The 11,417-nt window shown below is 39.9% G+C and overlaps 1 protein-coding gene across 1 annotated transcript in view; it reads left to right on the plus strand.

Moving 5' to 3' along the window:
• The window catches only part of STT3B (STT3 oligosaccharyltransferase complex catalytic subunit B), a 110,727-nt gene extending 99,721 nt beyond the window's left edge, over positions 1-11,006 (plus strand). The window contains exons 14-16 of the mRNA XM_051858910.3: positions 1,515-1,628; positions 4,453-4,665; positions 9,391-11,006. Coding sequence (XP_051714870.1) covers positions 1,515-1,628; positions 4,453-4,665; positions 9,391-9,471 — 408 coding nt within the window. The 3' untranslated portion in view covers positions 9,472-11,006. The remainder of the gene's footprint in view (positions 1-1,514; positions 1,629-4,452; positions 4,666-9,390) is intronic.
• Positions 11,007-11,417: the final 411 nt, after the last annotated feature.

Here is an 11,417-nt window from a genome sequence, read left to right on the forward strand (position 1 = left end):
TATATGTAGAAATCCTAAATTTCTGTGCTTTCTAAATTAATTTTTAAACTTTATTAATCAATATATTCACTCAAAAAGTAGAGATATGTAGCAAATATTTAGCTCCCCCAAAAAGAAAAAATAGTCTTTCTATAATTAATACTGTCTGACAATAGATTTTTAAGTATTCTCACCACAAGTACTTAAATGTGTGAGGTAATATATGTCTTTTCCCAATTTTTATTTGGAATCTGTGACCAATTCCTTATGAGACAGGCAGGGTTGGGGCAGAGTTGGGGCTGCAACTCTAACCGTGCTGTGTGCTCGCTCACTCACTCTGAACCCTCACTGGTGACCTTAAATTTGCTTAATTTAGCTATTCCACCATGTATGTGTTTTTCAAAACATGATGTACACTGGAAATGTATAGGATTTTGTCAGTTAAAAAAGAAAAACATTCCTGGTAGTCTCTGCTGCTTTGTGTGGTTCTTATTCAAACAGATAACTAGTAGCAAGATGTGTAACCCGTGCATAATACATCTTGACAATCTTTCCTTGTTTGAATATGGAGAACTTTGTTCCTTTTTTTGCTTTTGCACAATGTGTTCCATTTTGTGTGGCTATGATTTATTTAACTTGTCCCTATTCGTGGGCATTTGAGTGGTTTCCAGTTTATGTAGTTTCAAAAGGATACAATAAATGACTTCCTACATTCATTATTTCAGCCATTTACCTGTAGGGTAAATTCCTAAATGAGGAATTTCTGAGTCAGAAATTAGAATAAACTATCTTCCCAATTTGTTTTTTTTTGTTGTTGTTTTTTGTTTTTTTTTTGTTTTTTTTTTTTTTACAGGCAGAGTGGACAGTGAGAGAGAGAGACAGAGAGAAAGGTCTTCCTTTTTGCCGTTGGTTCACCCTCCAATGGCCGCCGCGGCTGGCGCGCTGCGGCCGGCACACCGCGCTGATCCGATGGCAGGAGCCAGGAGCCAGGTGCTTTTCCTGGTCTCCCACGGGGTGCAGGGCCCAAGCACCTGGGCCATCCTCCACTGCACTCCCTGGCCACAGCAGAGGGCTGGCCTGGAAGAGGGGCAACCGGGACAGAATCCGGCGCCCCGACCGGGACTAGAACCCGGTGTGCCGGCGCCACTAGGCGGAGGATTAGCCTAGTGAGCCGCGGCGCCGGCCTCTTGCCAATTTGTAACTTAACCTGATTGAAATTACTAACATTCCCCTCCGTAACTAAAGAAGTCCATTTTAAGAGTCTGTATGGAAAAATTTTGGAAGAACATTTACAGGAATTCAGAAGGAGTAATGGAGATAAGGGCAGGACAGTTGTTGGGAAGATCCAGCCCACCTGACGCCAAACCATGGCATGGGTGTCATTCAGCGTTCCAAAGCTTCATAACATGGGTAAAAATCTGGGCTTTTTTAGTTGTAACTGAATATAGCTTTATAAAGACACCTCAAAAACTGATATATCACTTTGAATGTGTTAAATTGAACTGACAAGGCAATTTTTGGTTTGTTTCTTCTAGGAAAGTGACTATTTCACCCCACAGGGAGAATTCCGGGTAGACAAAGCAGGATCCCCCACTCTGTTGAATTGCCTTATGTATAAAATGTCATACTACAGATTTGGAGAAATGCAGGTTAGTTGCATTGGTTTCCCTGTGATCTTTATTCAAAAGAATATTTTCTAAAAGTCTTTGTGTCTAGGAAACAAGATAATGATGTTTTTGACTGCACTTATAGAGAAATGTACTTATCTAAAGATTCACTTTTTCATTGAATTTAGATTTCTGAAACTTTCATGTGAGAAATTAGAAAGCGGAATTTTAGATCAAAGACTTCTTTCCAAAATATTTATTGACACTAGTCTCAAGTCCAGCTTTTGCTTGCCACCTGGCCTTCTGACCTCACGTTGTTGGAAGGCATCATTCTCCAGGGGAGAGGTCTCCCAGCGGGGAAATGGGGTTATGTAAGGCACTTTGCTGCTTGGTGGGAAAAAGTCCCAAATTACATTGAAATGTGTAGTCACTGCAGCTGTCCACTGGTATTCTCTCTTACCACGGATGGCTAGAACTGCCTGGCTCAGAGTGTCCCATTAAATTAGAAGGATGTGATAGAAAAGCTTAAAAGTCTGCAAAATGAATACGCAAAGAGGCATTGTAGCCGCAAGAAGAGCAGCAGACTTGATGTCATAATTCCTGTGTGGGGATCTGGCCCTGTCAATCTGTGTAACCCTCACATTTAGAGCCTCCCAAGACTTGTTAGTTTTCATCTGTAAATCATGGGGATTTGGACAGGATATTCCTTTATGGCATAAAAATGTTTGAGACAAAGGCAGTTGCAAAGCATCAAATGGAGAAAAAACTATCCAAAAGGCAAGATACAAATCCTCCTTTCCTAAAGACAGTTCACTCTTAACCAGCCCAGCGAAGGCACCAGAGGAATCTACATCGTTACATTAGTTTCTTAGTTATGTTAACCTCCCTCACTCTTCTGCCTTGGATGCCCGGAACCATTTTCCTCTGTCATTTCTCTACAAACTCACGCTGTTCTGAGCTATAGTTCTAAACTACTCTTGAGTTTGATTTTTTTGAGATTTCTTAAGTGTGAGGTGCACAGCCCATGTTGCTGAACTTTGTTTTTCTCTTGTTAATATATTGACAAAAACTCACAAGGCTTGAGGAAAATAGTATTTCCCTCCTCAGCCATTTCAAAGATTTTTTTAATAGCTTTTAGATTACGTAACTGTATACCAAGTTACTACCTTCTTACCAAGAATTCAGTGAAAACGGCTCAATTCCAAATTGACTTGTGGATTATCTAAAATCAGAGCATAAATTGCTTGTTTAACTTTTATGCTGTCACCAAGGCCCAATATAACTATCCAAATTGAAGGGGTTTGAAAAACCTCAATTTGTGAAATAAGTTTTATTCTTGTGTAAAATATCAGTGTAGCTCTATAAAGCACTAAGTTTTTTAAAAAGTTTGCTTATTGCTCTGTTCTTGCTCAGAGCATGGCTTCAAGGTAGATCCATACTGTTAGATGTCTGTCATAATTATTCACCTGGAATTACCCTGCAGATAGGGGACACACACAAAACATGAAAATCTAGATTTAGGTTTTGGGGCTTTTCTTTTGTAGGTCATTGCCTGGTCTGCAAACTCATGCTGAGAAAGAAACACCACATGTTAAGAATGAATTTCTGGCATTAACCATTAGTTTCTCTGTTCATTAATGGTTGCATTGAAGGCCCCTTTTACCTCTCATATTAGCAATTTTAAAGTCATGTTTCTGGTATGTGTTCAGTTTTGATGCCTGCTCTAATCAAGAATAATATAGGGTTAAATGGAACTACAGATTCTGTTACGTAGATAAATAAGAACAAGGCATCCAGCTTTGGAATGCAGTTGATTGTAATTTCCCTCCGCACTGTTTCTTTCCTTTTTTTATTTTTTGTGAATCAATCCTCCTGTTGTTTGGCTTGTTAACCTATAGTTCCCATTTTCAGGATACAGTAGTGTTCCTTCCTTTTGTATTTATTTAAGAAATAACACTGGGAGATAAGGCTGCACTTCTAAGATAAAGTCATCATGTAGCTGGAGAATACAGACAATGTTAAAAATACATAAAAATGTTAGCAGTGTATGCCCATAGAATAAAAGTACAAGGTGCTGTAAGGAAGTAATGGGAGAGTCTTATCAAACAACCACCTCAGGAAAGTAGAGGTGCTGTCTGGGCTAAAATCCAGGCACCAGCCAGTCATGCCAAAGAACTGGCAAAAGGGCGTGTCAGGCAGGCAGGAGGCGGAGCAGGGCACCCTTCTGAGCACCAGCCTTGTGTACCTACACGAAAGGATTTTGATGAAAGTCACTTGGTGTTTTAGGTTTTGGGTGATTTTTTTGTTTGTTTCCTGTGTGTGTGTGTGTATACACATACATGCATGCACATGTGGGTTTTTGAAAGAGCAGGCTCCCACTGCATGTTTAGTCTCCAAATGTCCATCATAGCTGGAGCTGAACCCAGGCTCCCCAGATGCTATCCAGATCTCCCAAGTAGGTGGCACGCACCCAGTTGCTTGAACCGTCACTGCTGCTGTCAGGGTCTGTGTTTGCAAGAGCTGGTGGTAGGATCTGGAAACGGGCAACAAACCCAGGTACTCCAGTGTTGAATGTGGGTGTCTTAATCACATATCCAATGACTGCTCAGGTGTGTGGTTTCTCTGTGACTGTAGGCTGCTCCTCTGCTCTTAGGCATTCTAGGAATTTCTGATTCTGATGTGTTTAGTTCTTCTCTTGCTGATTTCTACCTATCTAGGTAGGAGTATTTGAGAACAGTTAAGATGTATGACTTGATTCTCTTTTCCTTGTTTAAAGAAAGAGCCTTGCTCTAATGATAGCATTTGCTACCTTCTAACACTGTGTTATCCAAATGGTTAACATCCAGTACTAATGTTACTTTTGCAGCTGGACTTTCGTACACCCCCAGGTTTTGACCGAACACGTAATGCTGAGATTGGGAACAAGGACATTAAATTCAAACACTTAGAAGAAGCCTTTACATCAGAACACTGGCTTGTCAGGATATATAAAGTGAAAGCTCCTGATAACAGGGAAACGCTGGATCACAAACCTCGAGTCACCAACATCTTCCCAAAACAGAAGTATTTGTCAAAGAAGGTGCGTGTCAAGTGAAGTCATGCGCTCCCCCCATATTGCCTGCCTTCCCTCCTTCCAACCTTCCTTCATTATTTCTTTCTTTTAAAGATATATTTACTTATTTGAAAGTCAAAGTTACAGAGTGAAAGATGGGGAGAGAGAGGTCTTCATCCTCTGGTTTCTCTCCCCACATGGCTGCAATGACCAGGGCTGAGCCAGGCTCAAGCCAGGAGCCTCATCCAGGTCTCCCACGTGGATGGCAGGAGTCCAAGTACTTCTGCCATCTTGCGCTGCTTTCTCAGTCCATTAGCAAGGAGCTGGATTGGAAGTGGAGCAGCCGGGACACAAACCAGCACCTATATGGAGATGGGACTTGCCAGCCTCACAGGCAGCAGCTTAACCTCCTACACTATAACGCCAGCCCCAAGTGAAGCCATCTCTATAAAAGAGTAAGTCAAGATTGGTTTGTGTATGAAGAGCTACTGAAAACTAGGTTTATATACAAACTGAATACCAGACTCCCCTGTCCATTATTGCAAAGCAGCAGCTTCTGGCTGGCATGGTAGTAGTCAGTGAATTAAGCTGAGATTTTTCTAGAAATATTGAGGCTTTAGTTTATGCCATTCTCATTAGTAAGATTTATTTATAAACTAAGCTGTATCTGTCCATCATTTTCCAAACCGTTGTGAAAGTAAAAATATCAAATTGTCAATCAGTAAAATTGTGATAAACAAGTTTATATTACGTCTTCATGTTCCATTCTTAGTATGTTACTATACTATTCATGAATAAAGAATGGACTCAAGGGGCCAGCACTGTGGCATAACAGGTAAAGCAGCCGCCTGAAGTGCCAGCATCCCATATGGGTGCTGGTTCAAGTCTCAGCTGCTCTTCTTCCAATCCATCCCCCTGCTGGTAGCCTGGGAATGCAGTAGAACATGGCCCAAGTATTTGGGCCTCTGCACCCACTTGGGAACCAGAAGAAGCTCCTGGCTCCTGGCTCCTGGCTTCAGATCAACCCACCTTGGGCCGTTGCAACCATTTGGAGGGTGAACCAGCGGGTGGAAGAACTTTCTGTCTTCCCCCTCTCCATCTGTAACCCTGCCTCTCTAACTAACTAAATAAATAAATCTTTTAAAAAAATGGACTTCAGTTAGGTGAGTTCTTCTAAGGCAAAAACCAATTTCTCTTAACATTAATTATTTTTAATGTGATCATTGTTGACAGATTATAGGAAAGGTTTATGAGACTATTGAAATCCTTTAGTAAATATTTAATAAGTTGAAGTATTTTATTGGGGGTCATTATTGCTCACTTAAGCTAAATAGAGCTCTAATCTTCGCTATGAAAGATTACTAAAAATGGATATTAATATAGGTTGTGGAGCTGTGGGAGATTGGAAATAATGAGCAGTGAAAATATTAAAATGTTATAAGGTACAGTTTTAATTTTACTGATTATTATTAGACTGATTTCCGTCTTTCTGAAGGGGCATTTACTTTTATGTAAGGTGGATCAGCTATTTTAAGTCATAGAAGCAACTGCCTTGTCCCTTTGTCACTTAAAATATACATCAAATATATTCAGTATACAGATGACTTCAGTTTGTACTATATAACAGTGATGAATAGTGCTATGATACATAAATAGAGACTTTTCGTGTGAGTATTTTCTGTGCCAGATACAGACTACCTATCTAGACTAATGTGTTTAAAGACACCACATACAGCTGGCCCTTGTTGTGTTTGTGCTGTCAAATTCACTTACCAGTCTTCAGATCAAACGACAAAGAAATCAAATGATCTGGGTTTCCATAGGCCTGAAGATAGGACAGACTAGTGAGTCACACCAGTGCAAAAGTCAGAGCAAATGCTGCTTGTCCCAAAGCAGTTACTCCAAAGGCATCATAACCTGGTTAAAAATCTGTTTTTTTTTTTTTTTTCTGGAAAAAAAAGTACAAAAGATGTGGGGGCTGCTGTTGAACTTCCTAACTGATGATGTAGTATAAAGTTTTTTATTCTGAATTTTATCTTCCTACCATCTATAAATTAAGTATGAAAGGGTAAATAAAGATTTGTGTGCTTAGGACATATATTCTAGTAGCTAGTAACGTGGACTTTGAATATCTGTTTAAGCATTTTTAGCCTCTTGTTTTGTGTTTGTCTTCCTTTCCAAACCAAGGTTTTGACTTTGGAGAAAGGTTTTGACTTTTGAGGTTGTGGGTACAACAGTCATTCTGGGAGTTTTCCTTCTACCACAAAGCTGGCATGGCTGAGGTACTAGGATTGCAGTCCAGGTTTGCATGGTTCACTTCCAGAGCAGGGTAGGGGATACCCTGAGGGCTCAGTTACATTCTTGCACAGTCCTAAGACACATTACAAGATCTTAGAGAAAATATTTCTTATTAGAAATCTGTATAGGAGCCAGCATTGTGACATCACAGGTTAAGTTTCTGTCTGCAGTGCCAATATCCCATATGGGTGAGGTTCAAGTCCCTGCTGCTCCACTTCTGATCCAGCTCCCTGTTAATGCACCTGGGAATGCAGCAGAAGATGGCCCAAGTGCTTGGACCCCTGCACCCTTGTAGGAGACCCAGAAGGAGCTCCAGGCTTCTGCCTTCAGCCTACCACAGCCTCAGCCATTGAAGCCATTTGAGGAGTGAACCAGTGGGTGGAAGATCTGTCTTTCCCCCTCTGTCTCTGTAAACTCTGCCTTTCAAAGTAATAATAATTTTTAAAAGAAATCTGTGTAATGAAAACAAAGGAAATAACTCCTTGGGCTAGTCGTTAATTTTGAAAATTGTGTTCTCCAATTTTTTTTTTCCTTTTTGTCTAAGTTTATTTAATAATAAGGTGACCTATTTGGTTAACAAGTTAACAATGGCTAATTTATGTAGTCTTAAGGGTTTGTTTAGCCTTGTGTTCTTTTCCTTGTTAGAAAAAATTGTTTTGAACTGAACATCATGAATATAAAGAAACACCTTGCAGCATTTACCCTGAGTTTCTGACACATCATCTATGCGTTGTATATAAATGTGAAAACTGAATAATCTCTTGAGTCTTTCAGCCTTTCCTAACCTAGCACTTGTGTGTTCATTAAATCTCTTATTTCCAAAAAATAAATTATCTAGGAATGTGCGTCAGATTGATAGGCATATATGCCTATTTGATCCGTGAATATTTTTTGCAGTAATTTCTACCAGATTTGCAGTATTTTTTTTTCTTAATTAATTTGAGAGATAAACAGAGAAAGCTCCACTCGGCTGATTCACACCCCAAATGTCTACCACAGCCCCAAGTTGGGCTGGGACAATGCCAGGAGCTGGGAGCTGAATCCAGATCTCCATGTGGGTGGCAGGAACCCAGTCCCTTGAGTCTTCACTGCTGCCTCTTATTGGTCTGCATTAGCAGGATGCTAAAGTGAAAAACCAGGGCCAAGTGTGGAATCCAGGCACCCTGATGTGGACTGTGGGCATCTGAACTGCAAGCAGTTTGTGTATTATACTAGGAAGCATGTATTGGGAAAGTATTTTAGTATAGGCAAGTGTTTGGCATAGTGGATGAGATGCCCCTGGGGGTGCTCACCTCTCATAATGGAATCACTGGGGTTTGGTCCCAGCTCGTTCTCAAGTCCAGCTTCCTGCCAAGCTCATTCTGGGAGACAGCAGACAATGACACAGTTACCTGGGTCACAGCTCTCACTTTGCTCTGGCCCTGCCCTGCCATGCCAGGCATTTGAGGGATGAAGCAGCAGATGGGAAATGTCTGTGGCTGGCTGGCTGGCTCTCGATCTCTCTGCGTTTCAAATAAATAAATTTTAATAAAGCAAAAAGTGCACCAAAAGCTAACTCCCTTTAGCCAAAGACCAGATGAGGGGCTTCGTAGCTAGATGGAGAACTTTAACAAAACAAAGGGAAAATGATACTGGATTGCTGTGGAAAGTGAATCTCAGAGAATCAAGGAATGTTGTTTTTCATTTTTAAGTCCTTATTTTCCTACCTAAAAGAGGATTATTTTGTGGAGTTTGTCTTTCAGTGTTGTAGAAAAGTGCAGTCATCCCTGGGCTCTAAAAGTTACTAAGTTAAATTGAATTTCTGAATTTTGTTTATTTGGAAGGCAGGTAGACAGAGATCGATCTGCTGGCTCACTTTCCAGATTTCTGCAAAAGCTGGGACTGGGCCAGGACAAGGCCACCAGCTCAATCCACATCGCTCCTGGGTGACAGGGACACAGTTGAGCTTTTACCTGCTGCCTCCCAGGGTGCACGTTAGCTGGAAATCGGGAGTACAGCTGGGACTCAAATCCAGGTGCCTCCTGTAACAGATGCAGGCGTTTCCAAGCAGTGTCTTAACTACCATGCCTACCCCTGACTTGTATTTTTGAGGCACAACTAATTCCCTAGAGACTAAACCAGGAGTAGCATTACCATTTTCTAAGTCCTTAGTCTAGTGTTATATTATGTCCTGTTTGGAAATTTGAGTAATCATTATTGCTAAGCATTTAGTGGTTGAGGTTCGCTCATGTGTGATGTGCATTTGAGAAATGCTCTGATCGTTCGTTGGTCTTAAAAGTTAGGGACCCAGTACTAGTCGTCTTGGACTTCTCGATGTAAAACAGTGGTGATCACTGTTCAAGGAGTCCAGTCATAGGAAAAGCTATGAGTTTATGAAAATAGTCTTATGCGATCACCAAAATTTTAGTCTAGAAAACCTGCACTTAACACCATGTGTTCTTTTTTTCTTTTTAGACTACCAAAAGGAAGCGTGGCTACATTAAAAATAAGCTAGTTTTTAAAAAAGGCAAGAAAATATCTAAGAAGACTGTTTAAACACAATGTTCTGGTTCCTGACTTGAAGCAGTTGTCCTTGTGAGAACCGGTCTTTGCCTTTTGCTCATGTCGTGTTTCACAGCAACAGAGGGTACAGAACCATCACTGGTCCAGGTTAATGTACAAAATTTTCTGGCAATGCCTGATTTAAGAAATAAAATTGGCTTATTGAGAACAGCTGTTGTCAATTTGTAGTGTGAAGCAAGACAGAGCACTGCTGCACACGTCTGGCAGCAGATTTTTTTATTGGTACATATTATCCTTCAAACCTGAGAATTTGGACTAACTGCACCAAAGAGCCCTCCGATCTGGTCCCTGGCACATGCGTACTTGTCAGTGTTTTTCCTTCTTCTACAAGACCTGGATTTATTTGAATTACCCAAATAGCAATATGTAAAATACAGATGATAAAATGTGATGAGAGCTTGCTGAACCAGTAAAGTAGTACATGTATGAGGAAGAGGCATTAGAAAAGTAATTACACTTCTTTGAACTATATTTATTTTCATGTTTCTCCAGTGCAAAGAATGTTTCATCAAATGTACATGTTCTATTACTGTGTGCTCTTTGAAAGGTGGGCCTCTGAGTAGCTATTTGATTCCAGTAGTTTATGTTGATGCATTATTACAGCTGTTAGCGTATGTTTTCACCAGGTACGTGCAGAGCAGATTGCGTACATTATTGTTCATTCAAGGGCTAAATTTATATCCTTTGGAAATCATGGCGACTGCACAGAATGTTGCTTACCAAGATGAAGTTTAGCAGTTTGTACGGAGATTAGCACTATGTTTACATGCAAGATTTAGGCAGACACCTTTCGGGTGGAAAGGTATCCAAAGTTCATCTTCTGTGACGCTATAGAATGACAAAGGATTTGTAAACTTTGCCTGGATTTTTTTTTCATCTTATAGGAGTTCCATCCATTACAGTGATTTTGTTCTCTGCTCCATATTTTTTAATACCTTTACCATTTGATGAAACACTCTTTAGTGCTATATGCATTTTCTTACTTTTATTAAGTATGACAGTTGTCAAAAAATGCACTAAAATATAAATGGAGATTGAACATGTTCACTTTCCAGCTTATAGGCAACTTTATACAGACTTGAAAAATTTCTCCAGTTGTTTAGTGAAAGAGAAAAGGTTTTCCTGCCACAGGATATAACTTTTTATATATATATATATATATAACAAGCATAACACACCACTGCTTTTGGTGGAGAAGTGCAGAATAGTATGTACCTTTTATGAAGAAAACTGTAATTTACAATGTTCAGTGAGAATGTTACTGCTGATTTTCTTTTTCAAGGTGTAGAATATTCTTTGATTTATAGAATTCCTTTTTTGACCCAGATGATGGTTCTTTTACAGACCAATAAAATGGCTGAACATTTTCACAAATAAAGTGTAACTAAATCTGGATTTCTGATACCTTGACATTTGGGGGATTTTATTTTACTTTGTTGCTTTAAAATTCAAATGCAGAGAAGTTGTTGACTGTAGGGGAAATAAAATTAATTCAAATTTTGTGTTAAGTGTTGTCTTTGACAAATGTTTGTGAAAGGAGTTACAGAGTACTGAGCACAAACATCCTTCCTTGTTCACTTTCACAAAGCTTAAGCACTAGAACACCACACTGTAGCGGTGCAGTTTTAGTTTGAATTCATTGGCACACACGATGGCCGGCTTGGAACATTGTTTAGAGCTCCAAATTCATTTGATGTATGATCTCTGAAATTGTGTATCACAGAGGAATTTGAAGATTGTGACCATGAAGTTTCTAAACTATAAAATAGCTTTTAGGCTGTAGTGCTTTATAGTATAAATAGGGCAGGGAGGCAGCAGGTCCAAAGACACAGTTCAGTGTTGAGACTTGCATTATTACTACTTGAGTTTGTAGTTGTAGAGTTTTAATTCATTAAGCCCCTAGGCCGTGATCAAGAATC

The sequence above is a fragment of the Oryctolagus cuniculus genome, chromosome 4, assembly GCF_051225735.1.
Source record: "Oryctolagus cuniculus isolate XC-2025 breed Fujian yellow rabbit chromosome 4, ASM5122573v1, whole genome shotgun sequence".
Lineage (NCBI taxonomy): Eukaryota > Metazoa > Chordata > Mammalia > Lagomorpha > Leporidae > Oryctolagus > Oryctolagus cuniculus.